Source organism: Lagenorhynchus albirostris, chromosome X (genome assembly GCF_949774975.1).
Source record: "Lagenorhynchus albirostris chromosome X, mLagAlb1.1, whole genome shotgun sequence".
Taxonomy (NCBI): domain Eukaryota; kingdom Metazoa; phylum Chordata; class Mammalia; order Artiodactyla; family Delphinidae; genus Lagenorhynchus; species Lagenorhynchus albirostris.
The window spans coordinates 25,657,821-25,684,346 of record NC_083116.1 but is presented as its reverse complement, the minus strand read 5'-3'; the positions used below and the strand labels follow the sequence as shown (position 1 = coordinate 25,684,346).

The 26,526-nt window shown below is 40.6% G+C and overlaps 1 protein-coding gene across 1 annotated transcript in view; it reads left to right on the top strand.

Moving 5' to 3' along the window:
- The window catches only part of GRIA3 (glutamate ionotropic receptor AMPA type subunit 3), a 291,582-nt gene that overhangs the window by 224,307 nt on the left and 40,749 nt on the right, over nt 1-26,526 (top strand). The window contains exon 13 of the mRNA XM_060138030.1: nt 7,154-7,352. Within this exon, the coding sequence (XP_059994013.1) occupies nt 7,154-7,352 (199 nt within the window). The remainder of the gene's footprint in view (nt 1-7,153; nt 7,353-26,526) is intronic.

Below are 26,526 nucleotides of genomic sequence, written 5' to 3'. Positions count from 1 at the left end.
TGGTTTCTGTAAGTGCATTTTCAAAACTAAATTTGTGATATCCCCACTGGAGTGCTACATGCTGCTGTGCATACTCAAACAGGACTCTTAAAAGGCCATTTGTTTTTAGAAGTATTTATGCATATTACCTCATTAAGTAATAACTTAAAAATGATGGCCTGAAAATGACAAGCTGGAAAGATTCTTTATTTTCATTTTTTGTAGCAGAATTTAAGCTGTGGCTCTTCTGTGGCGCTGAAATATATCAAGTGCTTTTTTCAAGGTAGAGATTTTATTATTCTGCACTAGACACTGTCCTAGAGAGTGATGGCTTTCAAATGTTTTGAGCACAACCCTCGGTCAGAGATAAATTTTCCATCACAACTCAGTACACATATATGTACGTAACAAAATTTCACCAGAAATTACCCTTACAGTGTGCCATGCACTCTGATATTATCTATTCTCTTTTTTTTTTTTCTAAATGCTGGTCACAACTCAACCCAGCAATGGGGCACACAGCCCCACTTCTGTTCAATGGCCATCCTTGGAATGCAAACTCTCCAGAAAGCCCAGAATGTGAGCATGCATTGTACACTCTGACTTTTCTCAAAATTGGAGCAATTCAAGGCATCATAAGAGACCACATTTTAAAGTAGAATTATCAAATATCATAGCAGGAGGAGATGCCAGAGATAAATTAATCCAGTTGCATCCGTTTACTGAGGGCCCAGGAACAATTTTCTCTGAGTTCCCACTGCATCTGGGCACTTTACCTGTATTATCATATGAATTCTAATCCTCAAAACACTACCACAAGGTGGGCATCGTACTTATTTTTTAGGTGAAGGTGATGCTCAGGTGAAGTAATTTGCCCAGTCACACAGCTAATGACAAAGCCAGTATTCATACCCAACTCCAATTCCAGAACCTGTGCTCGTTCCACTTCATACTGCTTTTCTCATATCATAGAGAAAGGAATAGTACCCGGAGAGATAATGTCATGGAACCCGAGGGCACGGAGGCTCTAAGAGCCAGCAGTACAATTATTTCCACTACCACACACAGCCTCCCACTACCGACCTAAAGGTGCACTGTTTGTTCCATTCTTTTCCTCGTGCTCATGCCCAAGAGATGTTTTCCAGTCTCCCAACCTCTGATGAAACAGTACCTTTGCCCTGGCTGTTTAAGAAAATAGGCAGTGAGCATTTAAGAATGCTGCTGAACATGTGTTCACTCAAAGTTAAAGACTGGGAAATCAGCAACAAGACATCATGAGGAAAACTGAGCATGATTCCACTGCCATCAAATAAAGCTATGAACAGTAACCTAGAAGCCTAAAGAGTCTATGTCAATATTAGGTTTGATACTTTCAACTACCCCAATTGTTCAGGGTGACCAATTCAAGTGGAGACTGAGTAATCAATGAATAAGCTGAGGTTATATTCATACACGAACTAATTTGTTGGGGGGAGTCAGGAGAAGAAAGTATGAGGAGATTGCATTCAATCCTCTTCCCCCTGATTGGGGGATGGGGAGATAGCCAGTGGGTGTAGCCAGATGGAGGGAGCACAGTGATTAGGTATGCGGGTCCTGGAGTTCATCTCACTAGATTCACAATCCGCTTAGCTGTTGTGTAACGTGGGGCGAGGTACTAAAACTTGCTAAGGCTCAGTTCCTCATCTATAAAATGTAAAGCACAGTGCCTGACACATAGTAAGTTCTCAATACACGTTACCTATTATCATTTTTAAACTAGCTGCTGTTAACCATCCTGGCTTCACAAATACTAATCGTTCATATTGCACTTGCATTTTAGTTCCTAAATACGGTTAAAATTTTAGTCAGTGCCAAATAGCTGCTTTCTGATGAGAAATAACCAACAACATTCCTTCTTGAACCCATAAAGTGCTTTCCTTAAGGATTACACAACTTGCAAACATTTTGATTGTATTATTCCACAATGTCTTGCTGATATTGACAGGTGGCTGGAATTTTTTTTAATCTGAAATTTATTTCGTTTGTAAAACGTTGACAGAACTGCTAAGCAGGCCAGAGTCCAAGTCCTTCCAGACAAATGCTCCCCCTGCTGACTTTCTCTAAAGCTGCAGGGACATCTGAGGGCTAGCCAAGTTGAAGATACAAGGTTCCAGGGAATTGCAGCAGAGAAAATGGAAAGAGCACACTAACTTGAACCCGGTTACTGTGTATAGATTATTCCATGGGCATTATTCTCCTGTTAAGTTTTCCAGATAGCAAACACTTTGGAGAAGCAGGCAGGGGATCTGTCCAGGTTAGCTGACACATAGATCCTCCTTTTTTAAATGGAAAGTATGTGCAGAATAATAAAATAGACGAAGGGTAAAAAATGAATGGGATCAAAGACAATAGGAGAGTTTGGGGCTCCGTTTAAAGCAACAATAGCCTTTCCTTTACTGATGTATGACCAGTGTCTTCATCCTACTGCAACTGCAAATTCACTTCAAAGCAGTAGTGGTGTGGTAATAAATTAATTGTAGTAGCAGGATTTTTATTACAACTATTTCATGACTTTTCTGGCTGAAAGCCGTAGTTTTCAGTCTTTGGGAGATGGTTAGTTATTCCCATCAGAGAAGACTATAAGAACCAAAGATTGACTCTGCACATTTTTTTAAAAATCTGTCATAGACACAGCATTGAATGCAGTGTAGAAATGATGCCTACTGTGGAAGAAAGAAGAGGGAGAAAAGGAATGATAGAGTTTGTGCAAAGGAGAGAGGCAGTTTGCAGTTCCGGGTCTTCATCTTGTGAAGCTAGTAAAGTGCCGATTTCAAAATTTACTTACAGGATGAAGGTTCCAGCACATAGCTCACTTTTATTATCATTTCATAGGCCATAAGATACATTTTATTATTAACTCGGAAACTCTAGTTTCTTATGATCACAGGTAACATGAGCATTGTGCATTATTTTGCAATGTTATGTCTGTTTTTGTCTTGTTGCTAATTTACTTTCATTAACTTCATGTCTCCTCTTACATTTCTTCAAAAGGTATGATATGTTCCTTTAATGCATTTTTTATAAATACTAAATGGCAGCATTTTACGGTCATTTCATTATGCTAACCTCAAAATCTGTCTTGTGCAACAAAACTACTTGAATGTTAAACATTTTGAAGCTGCATTAATGGAAGAAAAGATACTGGGAAATGACAGGTCTTTCTAACTCAACTATAAAGTCTTGTCTTGTTTTAATAGATCCTTTTAAAAATGTGACGGGGCTGACCCATCAGTCACTTTTTATATAGCCTCCATGTGAAATGTGGATTTAAAAGGCTCTAGTTTCACTAATGAGAAAAGGGAAATGTGAAAATTCTTATAGAGCTTCTTCCCTGTGAGTTCCACTGCACGTTTTCTCAGTGAAAGGATTTAGGCATCCATGACATACAAGGGAAGAAAGTGGTAGAAATTCCACCAAGACTCTTGTCAAAGCTACCACTGTCTTTTTTTTCTTTTCTTGATGAACAGAAAATTTTATTTATATTTTTAAAAATCCATTCCTTTGAAAAACATCAGCTCCCCAGAACTTATTCACTTAATAACTAGAAGTTTGTACACTTTGACCAACATCCCCTATTTTGCTCACCTCCCATCCCCTGAAAACCCATATTCGCTTCTGTTTTTCTATAAGTCTGGCTTTTTTAGATTTTACAGAGGTTACATTCTTACTTGAACTGGCACAAAAGCTACCACTGTCTTGAAGGGAGAATGCTGAATGCAAGCTTGTGCATTCAACGCTGATTCCAAGGAAGCTCCTTTTCCCATCTATGCTGATGCTCGTGGATACTGTTTTACCATTTCTATGTGGATATTCACCAAAATTCTCCATGATCGTAGGTCTATCACAGTATTAACCACATAATTGCCAAAATCAACAGCCATGTAGACAAGAGGCCACAAAAAAAGACCATTTTGCTTTTAGGTTTATTTTCAGTCATGTCAACAGCCAATTTCAGCTGAGTCATACAGACCAACCACATGATCATCTGAGTCAGCCATTAAGGTGGCCAAAAGAGCCAGATTATGATGCGCAGGCTTGATTTTAGATCACACAGACACAGCCACAGTCCATTAGCTGCAATAGAATGGCACAAACGTAATTTCCATAAATTACTGTGTTGTTCTCCACATTTCAAGCAGATAATACATAAACTACCATTAGTATTCACAGCAGCAGAATACACCCTTTTCCATACCAAACCATGATTCTGGAAATACTCCAAAATCAGTTTTCCCCTTGGTCTCAGTAAAACCCCATCATCCCAAATAAGGAGGACATTCACAGTTCCATTCCAAATGAACAACAGATAATAAACAATAATTATCCAAACATGTTTGGTTTTCCTGCAGCTATATTTCTCAATGTTTGTAGGAAAATTGCTCCTTCTATAATTTACACACCATTTTGGGTTTTCTTATACAAAACATGAGTATTTTATACTACAGAAATGTGGGCATGTCTTTCCGATTGCATAAGTCTAGATGATTTATTTCCTATTTCTCCTCTCTGTGCCTCAATTTCTTTATCTGTAGAATGCTCCATTTTCTTATCTGTAAAGGGATGGAGGATTAAAGGAGTTGACACATGTAAACAATTATAACAGAGTCTGACACATAGGAGGTGCTCCTTAAACGTTAGCTATTATTATCATTTTTATTACCCTATTACTACGAATGCTACTTTGAGCATTCATCTTTTATACAGTAAAATTATTTCCAGAGTCAGATCAACCCAGAATAAAATGTGTATGTTAACAATGAAGAAAGACTGTGAAAGTTTCAAATTCATAATTGAAATATTCTGTACACTTTTAGCATTCAGATGTGACATTCTTTCTGACTCCAGATGTTTTTACATCTTCTGATTAAAAGGGAAATGTTCCCAGGTGAAATCCTGAGAGTATAACTATCAGTTAGAAAATCTGTTGCAAAGCAGATTTGCACATCCCAAACGCTAAAAGTGATTATGTTCAGAAATAAATAAATAAGGGTTATGTGAAGCATCCAGGGACCAACAGGAATTACAGGCTTTAAGAAACCAAACAGCTTTGTTACAGTTAATCAATAAAGAATACTCTTTATCAAAACACCTGCCAAAATTATTTGATCAGGGTGTAAAATCTAAAACAACTGAATTTTCCAGAGGCTAAAAAAAAGGTTATCTTGGGACACAGGAATTTAAATTTGCTTCAAAGTGGTAAAATGCGAGTATAGACAGAGAAGAGCTTGACTTGCCAGCTTTCAGCCCAGAGCTGCCCTCTTCCCACAGAGCCTGGAGATGTGCCAGGCTCCTACGCCTATTCTTGACTCTATGACAGAGTGGGTTCTATTCCTGTGAGCTTTTCTGGGCATGAGAGAACACAGCCTAACCAGGATGGAGCTCCACCACAGAGCAGAACTATCCTCGGGATAATGTGGCAATGTTTTATAAAACCTAGTGACCAGATTTCATTTCTGCAAACAGAGCCAGCCTTCAGCAGCATTGTGAAGGAGATGAAGTTTCCTCACTACAAGCCCTTACCCATTGGGCATTCAGTGCCCTCACACTGCCCCCTAACTGCCCACAGACCCTCTCCCTGAGTAGCATTCATGACGTAGGACCATGACTCCCAATCTTGGCTGCCCCGGAGTATAACTGATTCACTTTGTTGTAAAGCAGAAACTAACACACCATTGTAAAGCAATTATACTCCAATAAAGATGTAAAAAAAAAAAAAGTGCTGCTGCCTAGGCCCAACCCTCAGAGATTCTGATTTAATTGGCCTGGGGTGGAGCCTAGGCATTTTTTTGGTCATTGTGTTTTGTTTTGTGTTGTCTTGAACTCCCCCAATGATACTGATGTGCAGGCAGAGTTGAGAATCACTGATGTAGAAGAACAATATTTCTCAGTTTGGGCCGCAGACCACTGCAATCACCAGTGATGCCTGAGAAGTCCAGATTTTTGAGCACTCATATTCTGAATCAGCATTTTAACAAACACCCCAAGTAACGCCCATGCACAGTTCCATTTAAGAACAAAATTTTCCCTGATTAAAACTTACCCATCTTCTCTGTCCCATTCTCCACTATTGCATAGACTAATCCAGGATATGATAACAGATGCTGTTGAAGTAAAATGTTACATTTTGACCAAGCCTCCTGAAGAAAGCTCAGAGGTTAATTCCAATAGTAAGAATTTCTAGGGCGGGCCAGTGAGGATGGTTTTGTTTGTTTTGATTATTTTGGTGGGGGAGGGTACAGACAAAGCTTTTAGTGCTTCTCAAATCCTATTAAGCAGGTAGTTTCCTACTTCACTTGAGGCCTGTCCTATGTGCTACATCTCAATTTGTAAAAGGGAAGAGTTTCAATCTCTGGATCTAAACTCCTGAGCCCCACTAGCCATTTATATGAAGACAATAATAAATATTACCTTATGGCCCCTTGCCTTATGGGTAATCAGCTCCACAGAATGGCAATGTCTATATTAAATTTGTTAAACTCATAGTGCATAGTGCTTGTTTACTAGCTAGCACCTAATCATTTCTCTTCAAATATGCAAAGGTTTTCGACTCTGTGTTCCTCCCATGACATCACCTTACATCAGTGTTTTTCAACCTTGACTGCACATTGTGATCGCCTGGAGAGATTTTAAAAATACATATGTCTGGGTCCCACCTCTCAGGTTCTGATTTCTTTGGTCTTGGCTGGGTCTGAGCATGAGAAGTTTTTTTAAAGATCCCAGGTGATTCTAAGGTACAGGCAAGGCTGGGAACCACTTGCCTTAAAGGCAATAGAGCAGCCGTCCACAGGTGTGCCCCGAAAAGCTCACAGGAGGAGAATCAGGTAAGTACGATTATTACACCTAAGCAGGAACTGGCAAAAAGAAGGTATTTTTCCCCGTGATTAAATAAATAATCCTACTTTGAAACCCATGTAGGCCTGAAGAGCATTATGCATGTACCATCATCACACGCCATCATGACATGTGGCGATACTGTCAACATGTCACTTTTGTTTGATGTGTTAATTCCCTGACATCATTTACTTCCCTCTTTCATCAGCTACACTGAAACCATTCCTCTTTCCAAACGTAAAGATAAGGATTTCTTAAACTGAAATCCGGCCCCTCTGGGTCTGGATTGGTCTTTGTTTTGTAGATCACTCTCCGGGCGCATTGTTGGAGGGGTTTGGTGGTTCTTCACCCTGATCATAATTTCTTCCTATACGGCCAATCTCGCTGCTTTCCTGACTGTGGAGAGGATGGTTTCTCCCATAGAGAGTGCTGAAGACTTAGCTAAGCAGACTGAAATTGCATATGGGACCCTGGACTCCGGCTCAACAAAAGAATTTTTCAGAGTAAGTGCTTTACAGTTAATTGGGCCTGCTGGATTTTATTTTATCATCTGCTCACAAAGGCAGATTCACAGTGTTTTAAGGGAGGATCGGGAAATGGTGGGAATGTTATCAAAGCAGAGCATCTTAAATACAGAGCTACTTGGTTGGTGACCTAATTCATTGTCCTTTAGAACTAAGACTCCTGCGCGACATCACAGGGGGCATGTCAAGAGCACTGAGTTTGAACTCACAGGTTTGAATCCCAACCCTACCACAAAGTGATCGTTTGTCCTTGGGCAAGTCATTTAACTTCTGTCGGCCTTGGTCCCCTTACTTGAATAATGAGGGGATTGAACTAAATAATATCTATTCTCCTTTTTAGCTTTTACAAAAGCAGTGATTTTACGTCTCAGCAGTTCACAGAAGTTAGGTAATTGACTCTGAGAATCTGAGGAGTGATGAACTATAAAATTACATATTCTATTTTAGACATTGGTTTTCTATTGAAATGTATTACAGTTGTTTCAAGTATTTATGTACATGCTGATAATTCAATTTTCTGGGAAGCTGGTAATTGTTTTTTCTTTTCTTTTTTTTTTTTTTGCGGTACGCGGGCCTCTCACTGTTGTGGCCTCTCCCGTTGCGGAGCACAGGCTCCGGACGCACAGGCTCAGCAGCCATGGCTCACGGGCCCAGCCGCTCCGTGGCATGTGGGATCCTCCCGGACCGGGGCACAAACCCGTGTCCCCTGCATCGGCAGGCGGACTCCCAACCACTGTGCCACCAGGGAAGCCCTGTTTTAATTTCTTGAGTAGATTTATTTCCCCCTCACTACCCGCACATAGGCCAAATCTTGGTGGGGAAACAGCAAGCTGTTCACTAGCAAAAGTTAGTAAAGTGTAAGTACTGTCAAGGAGAAAGAAGAAAGAAGATCGAAGGAGAATATTATAGAAGGATAATATGATGAACAAAACCACTTTTACGTAAAATACCAATATCTTTGTTCTGTAGCAACTGGTCTATAAGAAAGGCTACCGATGGAGTGTTTAAGAACTCACATGATTTTTCAGTTGTCCCAACCAGGAAAATATGGTGGTTTCAGTGAGAAAATGGACCCATTCTATCCACACCACTGCCTGCCACTGTAACCCATGTAACTGGTTGTAGCAGTGATCCAGAAGCCACTTGTGTAGTAGGTAGAGAAGAAAAGTTTAGTCATTCTCTCCAACCAATAATCAAATTATCGGATGGCAGGTATAATTACTGACTTTTCCTCAAAGATCCACAGTAAACAAACGTTGGTTCTAAACCAGCTTGCTTTAAGAAATCAGTAAGAAATATATTTCTATATGTATCATCATGGGATTTGTCCAGTTGTTTCATGGGAAAGCAGGAGGAGTGTGTTTCTTGAAATTATAGCAATTAACTAAAAACTGTTTTCATTCCCTGAAGGAGAAAGGGTTAATTCTGAGACCCTTTCCAGAAATCTCATTGGCTCAGGATATCCCTATCTCACCTCTACCACTATTTATCGAGCAGTTCATAATCTCCAACCAGAGACAGGGGCCTAGTACTAGAAGCATCAAAATGATATGAAGATCCTCTGGAACTAACCTGGCCTTGACCCTCACTACGTTGGCAGTTCCAGAAGCTTATCTGGGAATAATCCCCTGCCCTCATGAAATCACTCACACATTTCAGGGCAGAAAGCCAGGGATTTCCATCCGCTGAGTATTCAGCACATAATCAGCTCCACGGAAATCTGGTTTAGTATCAACCTTCAGCAGAGCTTATGTTCACCAACCCAATAGGCACCAAGTTGCTAGAAGGACCTCTTAAGCTATCAAGACACCAGACTTGGACCCTCCAATTAGGGATACTTGTTCCACTGGAAAGCATATTTCCTTCAGCGATGATTAGAAATTAGGAAGGTGTGCTTTAAATGGTAATCGATAGGTGGCATCAATTCCCATTAAGCTTTCAAAGGCCATTCATCCATATTGCAGGCAAAGGAGGCTCTCTGGGAAGATTTACTAACACAAAGGCTTGAAATTGTGACCAAGTAGTCAATGTCCCCATGCCCAGACCACATCCCCCACATATATTGTATCTTTCTCAAAAACTAGGAAAGCATCTATTAATCCATTCAATGATGGTTTCATTAAAGAGCATCTTATTACCAGAGCCAACTTGAATCAACATTCAATTCTGAGCAAAGCTATTGCCACATTCTAACTGGTTTGCGGTTTCCAATGCTCAGCAATTCCTAGTGACCTTTACAGCCAATGAGTAATTCATATGGAAATGGAACTGTTCTGAAAATCTGATTCGAAAAGGAGACAGATATTTCTAGGTATGAAGAAGTGCAAATCATTTTCTAATTCCCGCACGCCACTTTTCTTTTTCCTCAATTGGTTGCTAGCGACAGCAGTAAGGACTCTGGAGAAGTTCTTTAGGACAGCACAAAAAAGTTGATGATCTAAGAGTGGAACTGAGCAGTATAGGACAGGCAGCTCCTAGCCTGCTTGTACTGAAAAATGTTCTGTAAACCCAACAAAGGGAATGCTTGGTATTCATATAATAGAGGGGCCCAACCAATTGGTCTCCAAGCCATCTGTCCTCTCAAAATCCTCTACTTTACCCCTCCTTGAACCCCATAAATCAGAGAAGGCAGCCAGCAAGAACACATCGTCTCCTACTCAGGGATGTAACCGCCACAGCATGTCACTTTCCTCTCAGTCCTCCAAGATCTCAAGGCTATTTTAAGAGTAGTAACTCCTCCACATGCCAAAAAAAAAAAAAAAAAAAAAAATCGAGGACCCCTGATGGCATGCCTTCTGAACTTTAGAGGATAAAACAGGATCACATGCAACATTTACAAACATAACATGAGCTCATTTCTTCCCGTTCTCACTCCATATTAAAACCACAGGGACCAAGTTAGTAACACCATAAAACAGCCCTGGGGCCAGCCCTCTAGAGAAAATTAAATAAAAGAAAATTCCTTTCTAATTGCCCTGCAGATGTTTTAACTTGTCCTGGGTAAGGCTGCCATTAAAATGATGACATCTTTAAATGATTCTTTTCTCTCATTTTCTGAACTATCCTCGGCTGCTATCTTACAATCACATAAAGTCACTGGCACAGAGGGACCTGTTCCATCAGGAAAGGCAGGGAGGGACCAAACAAAATGCATGCAGCTGGAAGAGACATCTGTCAACCCTCTTGACTTGAAAACTGATTTCCTTAGACAGCAGCTCCAAAACTAAATGTCCCAACCAGAGGTGGAGGCACCCATGCTAAAAAACAAGTCGACAGCTTCATTGTCATTGCCCAGAGAAATGCCACTATGATTTGGAAAGCTACACCGAAACAATCATTCTCCACTAGGTTTTGAAATTTTAACCTGATGCAGGTTCAGGTTAAAAAGTAGATCTGGGAGAAAAAGCAATTCCAAAATTCTCTCTGCCTTCAAACCCCTAGAAATATTAGAAGACCACTATGATGCTTGACTCTTTTTTTTTAAATGTTTTTATTGGAGTATAATTGCTTTACAATGGTGTGTTAGTTTCTGCTTTATAACGAAGTGAATTCTTTTCCAGATACTTGGCCATATCCCCACTGAAGATAGTTCAGGGTATAAAAGGATGTTGCTTTTTAAACTGAAGTGTTAATGCTAATTTAAACCCCTTTAAGAAAATAAATATAAATGGAATGGAATGGGGAGAGATGTGCCTTGCCCCAGCACCCCAGGTAGGACAGAAAAACCGAACTTTATCTGGAGACCACCAGGGGAACTGCCCTGTCTTCTGAGTTGCAGACATTCTAAGCCGTAAGAAGCACAGTTGAATTACTCATGAAGAATGTTTTATCTCAACACTGTTACTGTTGTCATCGCTCACTTTAACTTTTAAATTTTTTTGAAATGCAGGCAGCATAAAGAAGAGCCCTGTATTTCAAAAAAAATTATTTTGGGGGGAAGTAGTCCCTCCAAGAGTATGTAGATTCTCCTTATACATCCTGAATCTCTCTCTCTCTCTCTCTCTCTCTCTCACACACACACACACACACACACACACACACACACACACACACACACATTCACACACACACACACACACATTTTCAATCAGAGTCCACATTTCAACATTTATTGGTTATTTATTATAGGGCTTTTGAACTTTATGGGGAAAGAAGAACAATCTCTCCACAAATTCCCCTATGCTAGGTATGGTGACATTTGGACATGATTAAGAAAACTAACCATTAATCTTTAAGCTTTACCACAACAGACCTCCCTTAACCCTACCCATCTCCTCACCGTAGGAAACACATCAAAATGTAAAAATTCTTTTGTTAAAAATTTTCTCGGCAAGTACCATGAAGAATTTGAGAGCTTGACACTGTACCCGGACAACTGCAACCACATTTAATTAGTTTGAAGACATACAGGATGTGACCGAATGCTTGCGGACACAGCCAACTACACACTAGGGAACACATAATAGCAGCAACAGGAGATGAGTTGATACCAAGGAATGGTAGGTCAGAGACATTTACTGTATGTATTACATAACAATTTTTAAAAAGAAATTGTTTTTTAATTATTTACATAGCCCTTTTGATGCCGCCTTATCCCCCCCAAAACTCTTATTTTCCTATGTCATATAATACATAACACAGCAAGGCTCATAGACCTCCAGGTTAAGACTGGAGGTGGAGCAGCAGGTACGATGTGAGGATGCTGAGGCCTGGCCACATGGTACATTCAGACAGCTGTCAGCCTTTCCCATCCCTCAGCTGTCAGGGATCTGTGGTTTCCTGGGTCTTCCTTGCAGGCAAGTCTCAAGCTGGGTGGAAAGGACACTCACCAAGGGGGTAGAGGTTGACCTGACAACTATGCACACAACACTGTCTCCGAGAGAATGGAGGAAATGTGGCAACAAAGACAGGCTAATAACAATGCCCTAGATTCTATTACTTATTCATCACTCTTTCAATAACTCTTTTTAGGTGCCTACTATATGCCAAACTCCAGGCTAAGCACTGCAGAGCCATCTCCATAAACGAAATTAAATTTCTGCCTTTTGCCAAATCACATGAAAATACTTAGATAGGTTTTTTCGCCATATTTGGAGGTTATCTGGGGGAACAGATTGACTTAAAATATAGGCATCTCAGAGAACTAGATGATCATCCCTCCGGGGTAGCTGATGGTGTTTATTTCTATGGAGTGACTTCCCAGCATGTTCCAGTCTCTGGGTATGCTTCTCGGTGAACAAGAGTAGGGTTAATGATCCTCTGTAACCCCAGGAGGAAGGTCAGCTAAGTGATGAATAAAACAGAAATGGCCTCTACCCCCTAGGAGCTCACAATCTAATGGGCTAGATTTTCAACACATATTCACATACATTACCATACTCTATTCACACACCAATCCTGCCACGCAACCAGAACAGGTATTATTACACCTCCTTCAGAGAGGAAACACCTGAGGCAAGATGACCTTGTGACTTGCCGAAAGTCGAAAGTCGCTCAGCTCAGAGGGGACAAGCTAGAATTCTGAGTCCAGATTGGGTCCTCTTCCCATTGCATCTCAGTGCCTTTCTGGTGTGAGTGTTCACAGAAACATGGGGTCCTATGCACGAATCAAGCCTCTAGGACAGCGCATGTTAAGACATCTGTATCATCTCCTGGTTGATCTTTGTTTTTATTCCCCTTGATGGATCAATTAGAAAAGGAAACCTATACACATTGTTAAATGACATTTTTCCAGGCCCTGACAATCTCAAAAGGACCCAAGATAAGAAGGCAAAGAAAAGGAAGGCGTCCATAAAACTAGAGTGAATGCCACTAATGCAGCAATCCACACCCACTGATGCCTTTCTTGTTTTTCTTTGGGTAAGGGTCATTTGGTCTCAGTTTCCTCATCTATCAAGGGAAATATTCCCTGCTCTACCTTCCTTATGGGTTTAGTTAGAATATCAGAAAAATCTCTTTAACGCTATGAAGGGTTCTACAAATCCCAGGAGACTTTTAAGAAAAGGGCCCAGCAATAGAGCAATTGAAGCATGGAGACTGTCCAAATAAGGCTCTGTGGAGACATGAGGGAGGGGTATTTCTCAAAAATAAAAGAAAATAATCTCTGCTTGCTCAATGGAAGAGAGGTGGGGTTTTTTTCTGGCTTTGGGAGGAGAGAGAAAGCTCATTTATATCCTTCCCCCCTCCTCCTGATCCCATTCCTACCCCTATTATAAAATATGACTACTAGGGCTTCCCTGGTGGCGCAGTGGTTGAGAGTCCGCCTGCCGATGCAGGGGACACGGGTTCGTGCCCCGGTCCGGGAAGATCCCACATGTCGCGGAGCGGCTGGGCCCGTGAGCCATGGCCGCTGAGGCTGCACGTCCGGAGCCTGTGCTCTGCCACGGGAGAGGCCACAACAGTGAGAGGCCCGCGTACCGCAAAAAAAAAAAATATATATATATATATATATATATATATGACTACTGACTTCATCTCTTAGTCCATCTTTAGCCATTCCTTTGTGGTCTGCAGATTCGACAACTTCACCATGCACAATTTAAAGCTGCCCTTAAAGACCACCTAGAAACTTCAGGTGCTTTCAAGGTGGCATGCAGACCATCTGCCCAAAGTAACCAACCATATGGATTTCATTAGCCTGTCTCCGTTAGTCTTCCCAGGTAACCTACTTGCTTATGAGAGCATTTCACAGCTCAGAAAGCCTAAGGGGGTTAAGTCTTTGTTATCTTTGAGGCTGCCAACTTTCTCAGACCACACCAGGATAATTAACTTCACACAGAACTCCCAGATTTTTGTGACTACTCTGAAACTCTCTTCCCTAGAGGAACTCATCTCAGGACCTCACTTTCTTTTCTTGTCTGACAAAGTCAAATCACCTAATAGCCTTGCAATTAGAGGACAGGGACTCATCTGTTCAATTAGACTTTCCTTGAGTTCACCTGGCAAGCCTGAGCAGGTTGATTATTTACAATTCCCTTTCATCACCATCAGAAGCCTAAATTGTTGACCATAAGGACCAACTAAAATTTCAATTTACTGAAACTCAACTCACAACAGCATTCAATTCACTAGAATGCTTGCTTGCACTCTGCTTTTGAAAGGAGAAGGAAACTCACAAAAACAAAACCTTGATGTGAATTTTTTTTTCAAAAAGGCAGTAGCAAATGCCTGTGGTCAGGTTCATTCCAGTCTTCAACATCTTCTACATTGTTAACCAGTGAATAAAGAAATATTCAGTGTCTACAATACCAAGTTAGGCAGCTGGGATACAGTAGGGGAAACATGACCGAATCCCTACCTTCAAGGAGCTCACATTCTGTTGGAAGGAAACAGTAAGCATGTAAACAAATAGATGCATAAAATAATTTCAGGCACCAATAAGTGCTCTATGTATTATGATAGAGAATGACTTAGGACTGTTTTAACTGGGAGCTTGGGAAGGAGGGGTTCAGGTAAAGTCTCTTTAAGGAGCTAATATTTAATTAAAGACCTGAACAAGAGTTAGCCATGTGAAAATATGGTGGAAGAGTATTCTAAACAGAACGAATAAGAAGTGCAAAGGTCCTGGGGCAGGAACAATCCTGGCATGTTTAAGGGACAGGAAGACAACCTGGGTGACTAAAGATTGGAATTACATGCTAGAGTTATAGTGATGGAGATTGCATAAAGTGGTCAGGTTTAGGATATATTTTGGAGAGAGAGTCACAGAATTTGCTGATGAATTAGATAACATTTGTGAGCAAAGTGGAAGGGCTCAGATTTTTGGCCTTCCTTTTCAGTGGTCACTAATGAAATCTGTAAGTCCTACATTCGTTAAATGATTCAAGGATACTTGTAGTAACTGTAAACTGCAAACTATAGTAACAAAGTAAACTGTAATAATAAGGGCTGAAAAGGTACACTTACACTAGGGCTGGTTAGGGAATTTTGCCAAGTAAGAAAATAAGAAGTCTTAAGGTTAATCATCAAAAAATTTTAGAAGTCCAGAAGCCCCTAATGATTCATGCCTTCACTGTGTCTTATTGCCGTCTTCTTAGAAGACGGTTTATGGAAGAGGTAGATTTTCACAGATGACTCACCCCATTTTGCAAAACCATAACTTTCTTTATATTCCTGTTACTGGTACCTCATTTTTGCCACATGGCAGAAAAGATACACCCAGATAAATTCAGGCAAGTTTAGTGATTTCCTAGTCATTTCAGGATTTTTCACTCCCTCTTCCCTGGGATAATATCCAAGTTGCAGGGACTTTACAGGATAAGAGGTAGCCATGTGAAAATGTATCATGGCATCAGGGGCAGCCACCTAACCCCAGATCATCAGTATCATTTCCAGGCATCCATTGGGCTGTACCACCCAGTTCGGATGTCAAGTAGTCTTTCCCCTCCACACTGACATTTGCTGCATCATCCCCTCATCCAGGCCACAAGACCTCTGCAGACCAACTAACCCTGCACTTATTTCAGCTCGTGATCTCTCTCTCTCTCTCTCTCTCTCTCTCTCTCTCCCTCTCCCTCTCTCTCTTTCTCTCTCTCTCTCTCTCTCTCCCCCTCCCTCCCTCCCTCCCTCCCCCCCCACCGCTTGCACTGTTATAGGGCTATTGGAATAGTCTCCTTCTCTCCTTCCACCAGTCTAGGACAGCGCCTTCCTCCTAGAGATCTCATAGATCTCATGTAACCATTGCTATTCTATGATGCCAGCACCAAGCTAGACATGGGCTGTTCTCTTCAATTTATCATCCCTATGCTACACCCTGGGAAGTAAGGCTTCATTACTTCTGCCCTGGGAGTCCCATCCTCCCTCCCCCTTTTGGAGAGCTGGGGTGGGGGTGGGAGATGGGGGGCAGGGCACAGAGACCTTTCTCAGAGCCGTATAGCCCAGTCTGACTTCTCTTGTACTCCTCTCTGCCTCAGCTCTTATCTGGCCTCCTAGGGTAGTTAGTCTGGCTCTTTATCCATCTGCTTTCCAATTTATTGAGTATGGCAGAAACTTCGTATTTCCCTCTAAAGGGAATTAGAATTTGGAAACTCAAAAACCTTTCTTTTTTATCAGAAAGCTTGGTTCTTACTAATTTAAAACTTGGCTTTCAAGGTAGTGTTGTCTCTTCTATGACTTTTTAAGACAGTTTAATTAAGATTCAATTCACCCATTTAAAATGTACTGTTCAATGAATTTTGGTATATTACATTATTAATGTTTAAAAATTATAATAAAATATATATAACATAAAATTTGCCACTTTAACCATTTTTAAGTATGCAGTTCAGTGGCACTGATTACAGTTACAATGTTGTGCAACCATCCCCACTGTCTATTTCCAAAACATTTTCATCACCTCAAACAGAAACTCTGTAACCTTTAGTCAATAACTTCCCATTCCCCTACAACTTCCCATTCCCCCACTCCCTCGGCCCCTAGTAACCACTATTCTACTTTCCATTTCTATGAATCTGTATGGAATCACACAATATTTGTCTTTTTGTGTCTGGCTTATTTCACTTAGCACAATGTCTTCAGGGTTCGTCCATGTTATAGCATGTGTCAGAACTTCATTCCTTTTTATCGCTGAATTTATCTATCTATACCACATTTTGATTATCCATTCATCTTTTTTTTAATATCTTTATTGGAGTATAATTGCTTTACTATGTTATGTTAGTTTCTGCTGTATGACAAAGTGAATCAGCTATACGTATACATATATCCCCATATCTCCTCCCTCTTGCGTCTCCCTCCCACCCTCCCTATCCCACCCCTCTAGGTGGTCACAAAGCACCCAGCTGATCTCCCTGTGCTATGCGGCTGCTCATCCGTTCGTCTTTTAATGGACACTTGGGTTGTTTACACCTTTTGGCTATTGTAAATAATGCTGCAGTGAACACTGATGTACAAAACATCTGTTCAAATTCCTGCTTTTAATTCCTCTTGGTATATACCTAGGAATGGAATTGCTGGATCATATGCCAGCTCTATTATTTTCTGCTGTAAATTTTTGAAAGTCTGTTTTGAAAGAAAAGGTGAGGGCATTTTCTGTTCCATTGATATTTTCTTCCTAATCTTCTCTTAGGCCATTGATGCCCCCATCCCAATAGAAAGAAGATCACTGGGTACCTGGTACTGGGGACAGAACTTTAGTTAATATCACAAAGTTTTATCTTGATACATGACTGAAGTTGAGAGGGAGGTATGCTATGTATGTATGTGTTGAAAAAGACCTAAATTCCTGTCTATACTGCACACCACACATATGTACAGAGGGCCCTGGATATTTTAGCTAGTGATTTCAGCTTGTAGCAAAATCTTAGAGGAGCATGCTTCCTCTTTCTGTGCTTGGGCTACAATTCTGATGCCCCAGCAAGATTGCGCTAGAATGCAGGTGATGGATGGTAGAATGAAACCCATCACCCTCCTCTTCTATATGGTTTAGAATGTTACCTGTCTGAAGGGAGGGATTTGGATAGAGATGATCTATGGCATTTCTTTCCAGTTCTGATTGTAGGTATTTGTATGTTATCCCCAAAACTGATCTCCTATCTGTACACACTCTGGTGCCCTAAATGAAGAACTTCCTGAAAGTAATTAGCTGCTATGCTTAGAGGAACCTGCATTCCGGAACTGATTCTTACTTCTTACTTTTATCAAAATTCTTATGTGATCACAGCCTGATTTATTTCACTCTCAGTTTAATTGCCATGAGTCTGTGGTCTGGATTACAGACTGTTTCTGGTATCATATAGTAACACTGATTTTCCCAACTCACTGGGTAAAGAACTCTGTCCTAGACACTCTGGGAATGAACAGGAGATGCCATCCAAACCCCTGAGTTCAGTATGCAGATAATAAAGGAGTCAGGGGACTTAGTCAGGAAAGGTTTCTGGAAAAGGGGGCATCTTAAAAATATCTGGAGAGAAAATAGAATTCAAAAATAGTTCAAAGGATACGTAAGAATGTATTTGTGACCAAAACAACAAGACAGACCATGACTTTATATCATGTTAAACTGTGGCCACTACTGACTGAAGAACTGTTAGTTCTCTCTAGTGTTCACACTAAGATTTGTTTGCACAAAATAGTGTATGTATATGTGTTTGGGGTGGGGTGGGAGTTTAGGATGAAAAAAAAACAGTTTCCAAGAAAAAATTATTGCCTTGAAACAATAGTATCATAGTAGAAATCAATAGACTGCCAAGGGTAAATTGGAAATCACCGCTTAAGGCCAGGGTGCTCTGAGCACTGTCTTATTTCTAGTTTCATAATTCACATCTCACACGTGAAGATGGGGTTCATTAAAAAGAACACCTTGCTTTCTCTGAAGAATACTTTACTTCTTTTAAATGAGTTTGAGGAACCAGTATTGAAAAGCAAAATCCATCTATGCTTTGGCAAATAATATCAAATTGAACTGTAAGAAGCTTTCATCTTTAAAAACAACCCCATGATATTAGACATTATTTCATCTAAAATAAACAGCCCCTTTCCTGATGTGGTAGTATTAATAGGATAATCATGAAGATAATCATATTAAAGCCCCTTTACACAAAATTTTGAAGTTTGGTTTCAAAATATTTGTATCTTGTCCCTTTCCTCCAGTCACTCACACACACACACACACACACATGCACACACGCAGGTGCACACATGCACACACCCCACAACTTGGGTAATTGTGATTAGCAAATAATTAACGTTTATTATATATGAAAGTACCAGGGAGTAAACTGGCAAGATCCTGAAGAACACTTTTGCTTTGTTTTCTTGGCCTGGGGTTTCAGCCAACTGTACAAACAAGAAGGTTGAGAATAGCATGGTCAATGACTGAGGAGAAATATAAATAAATTCAAGGAAGCTTGGATAAATTCATGCAAAATGGATCCATAGAAAGTAGTCAAAGGTAAGGGACACCTCCAGATTTTTAGAGTTGACATCAAGAGGAAAAACATGGCTTCTCATAGTTCTCTGCTGGTCTTGTCTTAAAACATTTCTATCTGGAATTGCCCAAAGAGCTGACCTATGGGGACTGGTCTACACTTTTTTACAAGATTGTTTCCCCCATCACAAGAATTGAGACTATTTAGCCTGAAGAAAATATGCAGGAGTAGAATATATTAGGATTATCTTCAAATATTTGAAGGGTAGAAACTTTGAAGATGAATTATACTTCTTCTGTGGGGCCCTAAGGGATAGAACCAAAATCAAAGAGTGGCTATTACAGGGATAGAGATTTTAGCTCATTGTAAAAAGAACATTCTAATAAAGGAATACAAAAATAGATTGGGCTGTCTCCATAGATAGTGAGCTGTTCATCTTTGAAGGGCTATAGGCCAGGAATAGGCAAATGGCCACTTGTCGGAGATGTTCAGTTGGGAACTCAATAATCTGATGAATGACTACACTAGACCAGTGTCTTCCACCACTGGTTGCAGAGAAAATCATTTGGGGAGCTATTTTAAAACACAGATTATTGGTTCTCACACCTCCCCCTCCAAGGTGCTCATTCCATAGGTTCCATTAACGTGCATTTTTAAACGAGCACCCCCAAGTGATTGCAACACAGATGACTAAGAGCCACTCTTTGAAGAGCGTTTGACAATACAACGTATCAGAGGATTTCTGCTTTGACGATTTGGATTTGCTTTTTTTTCTTTCTATTAATCCTATGTGAAAGATGCAGGGAAGAGGCTAGAAGCTAGGCCTGTGGGACAGAGGGAACTCTGAGCAGAAGTATCTTGAGGATGGTCACAGCTGATGGCTGAGTTGTAGCCTCCTCCTCTGAGTGTTCCTGTTGGGGTGGGAGAGAAAGGGAAAACCTTCCTCTGATCAACAGGGACCAATGGGAGATGACTGTTTCGGGGGCTGGAATCTGAGGTTGAGCTGGCACTGAGAATTGAGGGTGCCCCAAGTGCAGGGAAGCTCAAGTAATGGTATCGGGCTGGAGACTAGGGTCAATAAAAGTCCAAGAAAACTAAAAGCGGTACACACTGCTGTATTTAAAATAAAATGCCTTTCCATGAAAAAAAAGAAGAAGAAAATTAAAAGTGAGAGTGAAATGAGACTGCAGGGGAATAATACCCAGATGCCTTGAAGTGTTTACAATTTTGACCTATTTTTTTTCCTATAATCCATATGACACCATTCCTTTTCCATTCCTCATCTACAGGATGGGGCCTGGGTGACCAGGACTGTTGGGTTAATGTCTTTAGGGACCCTTCAGCAAGCCGCACGATTCAAACTTCCCATCCTATAGGACTGGAGGTGGCCAGGTCCAAGTGTTGGTTATCAGTGGAGATTTCCAATCAGGATGTCCTAGGTTGTTGTTAAGAAGAATTTCTTAGGAAAAAAAATGGGACAGAAGTACTAGACTAGGAGCTGGAAACTCCTACCCTTTAGAGACAAGCTCTCTCCTAATTTCCTTTAACTGCTCTTGCCTCCCTTTCTCTTTCCTTCTTTTACTTGCTGGGTCTTGGGTGGTCAGGGCTGCTGCATTAATGCTTTTACAGAGGCTTCAGAGAACCTCTTGCCTCAAATGTCCCTACCTGGAAGAATTTAGGTAAACATCCCTAGGTGCTAGTCAGCATGGAAAAACAAAGGCAATAGAACCTGGAAAGAAGCAGGGGCACAGAAAATTTCATAAGGAGAAAGAAAACAATAGGACGGAAGGCAAAGATTGCTCAGGAGCTTGAAATCTGCCAACGTGACAGAAGCTGTCCTACCAGCCCTTCTTCTAACTTTCCCCCATTTGACCTGCAGGGTCTCAGGTGGCCAGGACTGCGGTTTCAGTGTTTTTACAGAGGCTTCCAGGAATCCCAAGCTTCAAAATTCCCCAGTCTAGAGGACAGTTAGGTAGACATACAGAAGAGGTGGGCTTCACATGGGGAAGTTCAAGTGTTAAAATATGGCTGGTATTTACAATAGCCAAGACGTGGAAACAACCTACATGTCCATCTACAGATGAATGGATAAGGAAGATGTGGTACAGACATACAGTACAATACTACTTAGCCAATAAAAAAGAATGAAATAATGCCATTTGCAACAACATGGATGGACCTAGAGATATCATACTAAGTGAAGTCAGCCAGACAGAGAAAGACATATATCACTTATATGTGGAATCTAAAGAAATAATACAAAAGAACTTATTTACAAAACAGAAAGAGACCCAAAGACATAGAAAAACATATGGTTACAAAAGGGGAAAGGGGGGGAGGGATAAATTAGGAGTTTGGGATTAACATATACACACTACCATGAATAAAATATATAACCAACAAGGTCCTACTGTATAACACAGGGAACTATACTCAATGTTTTGTAATAACCTATAAGGGAAAAGAATCTGAAAAAGACTATTATATATGTAAAGAATATTATATATATATATATATAATTGAATCACTGTGCTGTACACCTGAAACTAACATAACACTGTAAATCAACTATATTTCAAGTGTATATATATATATATATATATATATATATACACACACACATATATATACATATAGTTGGAAGCTACGGGCAAGAGAAATGTCCTTTTAAAATGAGAAGGGGCAGAATGAGAAATTACAACGAGAGCTTTGAGCTCTTGGACATTAGCCAAAGCTCTCTCCTAGTATAACATCACCCTCGCTTCCCTCCCTCTTGGTCCTTTTCCATGCCTTTTATTATGAGGCAGCTGTACTGTGTTACTACTCTTCAGAGGTTTCAGGGAGCCTCATGGCTCAAAGGTACCAACTTAGCTGGGTAGACATGAACCCGGCCACCAGGAACGGCTCAAAATGAAGAGGACATAAATGCTATCAGGAAGAGGAATGTATTCTAAAATTGGTACAGAGGGAAAAGACAAACCATGGGTCAGGAAAATCCTGCCCTTCAGCCAGAAGAACTTTTCTCATGTACCACTCCCTATTCCCTAATGCTGGGACTGGGCATTGGGCAACAAATGTAATTGCATTCATTTCTTACGGAGGCATTAGGGAGACCGGGGGTTCAACCTCCCCCACGTAGGAAACTCGTTGAGTGGCCAGCCCCAAGTACCCGGATGGCAGGGTGACGCCTCCTGAGAGTAAGTGGAGGTGATTGGTGAGGGAATTTGAGCTGGACCCATCCTTTTAGTATATCAACCAAGGAAGGTTAGTGAGAGCTTATCTTTCTAGAAAAGAGTGGTATAGTAAACATTTATAACCAGACTGAAACGCTGGCTCCTTAGCCCTTAAAGAAAGAAGTGAGATGGCTGTGATCTTTCCTCCCTCCCTCCTTTTGTTAATTCTACAATGCCATTGCCATTTTTACGTGCTATGGGTATTAGGTAAACAGAAGTGTGATGCACCAGGGTGGTAGTGGGAACGTTCCAATTCCCAAGCAGGAGAGAAATGCTTTCCAGCCCCGAGGCCAGATTGCCCAGCCTTCATCCACAGCATCGGTTATAGAGGCAGTTGATCAAGTGCAAACTGTGGGCACTGATAAGACTCATACAGGGTTAAGCTGGTGTGGGGAACTGTTAACAAGGTAGGTAGAGTTTTCCCAGCACAGATATTTGCAATGCTAACAAATACGTAAGAGGAACCATTCCTTCTTTCTAACCTCCTCTGGGGTGCCGTCATCTCCCAAATAGAAATGTGGATCCCGATTGCTACAGAAAAGAGAACCCTAGCCTCCCCGCCTTGCTGAAGAGTAATTTCTCTCTTTTATGAAGACCAGATCAGTTTTGGTGAGGCTAGTGTCTGATCTTTTTCCACTCTGTTCCACTAGGACCCTTGCTGTTACCATGGATACCTCTTCCAGTGGCACTGATGGGATGCAGCATCTTATGCATTATATCAGGACCTCCCACCTTGAACCGCTTTGGACTGGCTTTTTTGTCTTCCCAGGCAGTTACTGGGCTTGCCCTTCTGCCAGTCCAGAGATTAACAAGGACTAGCTAAAACCATTTGTTATCTTTTAAGGCTTCCCTTTTATTCCAAAACCTTTGGATTCAAAACACAGCTAGACCCTACCTTAAGTAATCCATATACCAGAAAATTCACAACTGATTAAAGCAATAAATAGTAATTCCTCACATCAGAAACATATTCTTTCCTGGAAAACAGAGATCTCCCTAGTGCCTTTTGGTGTTTACAGATCATTAACCACTTGTCAGAGAAACCTAAGAGGCAGGCTTTCAGAAATAAACATAAAACAGCCCATGCATCGATAGAGAAATAAAAGTTGTTTTTCAAAAATGAATCTAATTTATGGCACAGATTTTTCCAGGAATTTATCTCCTACATGATGGAAGGCATGCTCTTAATGTAGGCAAAGCGGCACAAACCTGGGGAAGGAAAGTTCAAAGGCATTGGAAAACTTACTTATTGAGGTTGAGCCAATCTATGTAGGTATGGTTTACAGCATTCCAGAAGTCTGGTAGCTAATCTTGGAGTCTCCCTTACAAACATCAGTCATTTTTCAATAATGTGACTCCATGTCTTCCTAACGCTGTGCTATATATTCAGTATGTCCCACGTTGCCAGTGCAGAAATGATGAGAAACTTTAAAAGTTCTGCAGTCCCTGATTTTGTGTTTAAATTTGTAAACTTAATGTTGCATTAATGGCCTATTTTGCATATCCACTTGATTGTACCATCTTAAAGATTCATTTAAACCTGGGGAGGACAGCATGACTCCTACCTGCTTCTCATTAATAACATACTTTTCAGTGAGTGAATAATGAATGACCTGGATAGAAATCAGTAGAAATGCAGATCGCCATCAGGTGGAGAAGGGGGAGGAAATCTACTTTGTCTACCACACCGACAAGCAATTTCAAGGCAGAAGGTAAAGAAAGCAGGCCTTAAAAAGAGATGACTGTCTAGGAGGGCTCTTAATTAAATATTGCCTTGTCTTTACATGTAGGACTGTGACAGAAAAGTCCTTCTGATGGAAATTAAAATTTGCAAATGGCTTTTAAAATCTTGGGTTAATAGAAACAAGCCATTTAATTATGAAGAAGAAAACCAGATAACTCTTAGCCACAGATTATCCTTAAGAGCTCTGAAAAAACATAAGGATCTGCCTAAGCATTCTTAATGTGTTGCGTTAACTGCTCTTTGTAGCACCCTGTTGAGGATGGAGGTCCGGGAGGTACTGGGTAGTAAGCAGTCCAACTGACAAAGGTCTGCCATTGGCTGATCAGAGTTGGAATAGAAGGCAAGCTGGAGAGTCTTAAAGGAACATACATAACTTCTTTCTAACTGAAAATATTTTTTCTTCTCTTTTAAATTGAAGTATAGTTGGTTTAGAATATTATGTTAGTCCCAGGTGTACAACGTAGTGATTCAGTATTTTTACAGATTATACTCCATTAAAAGTTATTACAAGATAGTAGCTATGTTTCCCTGTGCCGTACAATATATCCTTGTTGCTTATCTACTTTATACATAGTTTATTCCTCTTAATCGCATGCCCCCATCTTGCCCATCCCCCCTTCCCTCTCCCCACTGGTAAACACTAGTTTGTTCTCTATACCTGTGAGTCTGTTTCTGTTTTATATATACATTCATTTGTATTAGTTTTTAGATTCCACATATAAGTGATAGCATATGGTATTTGTCTTTCTCGTTCTGACTTACTTCACTTAGTATGACAATCTCTAGGTTCATCTGTGTTGCTGCAAATGGCATTATTCCATTCTTTTTTTTTTTTTTTTTTTTGTTTTTTGTTTTTTGTTTTTTGCGGTACGCGGGCCTCTCACTGTTGTGGCCTCTCCCGTTGCGGAGCACAGGCTCCGGACGTGCAGGCTCAGCGGCCATGGCTCACGGGCCTAGCTGCTCCGCGGCATGTGGGGTCTTCCCGGACCGGGGCACGAACCCGTGTCCCCTGCATCGGCAGGCGGACTCTCAACCACTGCGCCACCAGGGAAGCCCATATTCCATTCTTTTTTATGGCTGAGTAGTACTCCATTGTATATGTAATATATACTACATCTTCTTTATCCATTCATCTGTTGACGGACAGTTGGGTTGCTTCCATGTCTTGGATATTGTAAATAGTGCTGCTGTGAAGATTTGGGGTGCGTGTATCTTTTTGAATTAGTGTTTTCATTTTTAAGGAAATACACAATTTTTTAAAAGTATTACTGGCCTATTGACTTCTCTGAAATAGCAACAGATAATAACAGTCTTGCTTGAGATACAGAAGGCTGTTTTTAAGTTACTGTATTTCTTTGGTAATAAGGTCCCGGGAACTTAAGAGAAATGCATTTCAAACTAACAATTGCTAATAAATTATCCCACAGGCCACAGATTTCACGGGTTCTAGAAAATATATGAAATTTGGAAATGCAAACTAGGCTTTCCATTTCCCTTTACTCTTCTAAATCCTTTAGGATTCAACACGGCTTCCTTCTGCAATTTGACTATTGACCTTTACTGACTAGAAGTTCAAGTCTATCAGAAATTCAAGTCAATTGAAATAATTGTCAGATTAAGTTTACTTTAGAGAGTCTTCTTATTTTGGTTTTGTTTCTGTTCAATAGTCGCAGTAAATACACAGGCCTGAAAATAAAACAACCTAGTTTTACAGATGATTTTTTAAAAAACTGCATGCTGCAGCTCATGATTCTGTTTCCTTTTTTTTTAAAATTTCTAATGGACTTTGATTTACAAACAAGCAGTTTGGCAGCACTGGTTTCAGTGTAGGGCTTTTGGTATACCTCGGTTCAAGCCCCTGGTCACTGTATGACAGTAGCCAAGCTGAATGACTGTAACTTTCAACCTAATTCCCCCAGTCTTAACTCTGTACCAAATGCTGGTCCCATCCTTCCTTTGGTGACTCAGAAAAGGCAAATTTATATCTGTGACCTTAATGTTACTATAACACAGTTTGAAAATGCTAGGCAGAGGCATTTGGAGTGAGTACTTGACAAAGTTATTTGGAATTTTTAGAGGAAAGCATCTCTGGAGATTCTAACTCTTTCCGTTTTGATTATATTCCATCTTTCTACCCATCTATCAGAGCTGACACAGGGAAGTACTATTTTTCAAAAACCAGGGGAAATTGTGAATGTTGTCACTTGCCTGCCCACTGCTGTTGTAATTCTTCCCTTGGAAAGGGGAATCAGAGAGTGGGAGTCCAAACAACTTAATGTAGCAACTCACAGAGCCAGAAAGAGAAAAAT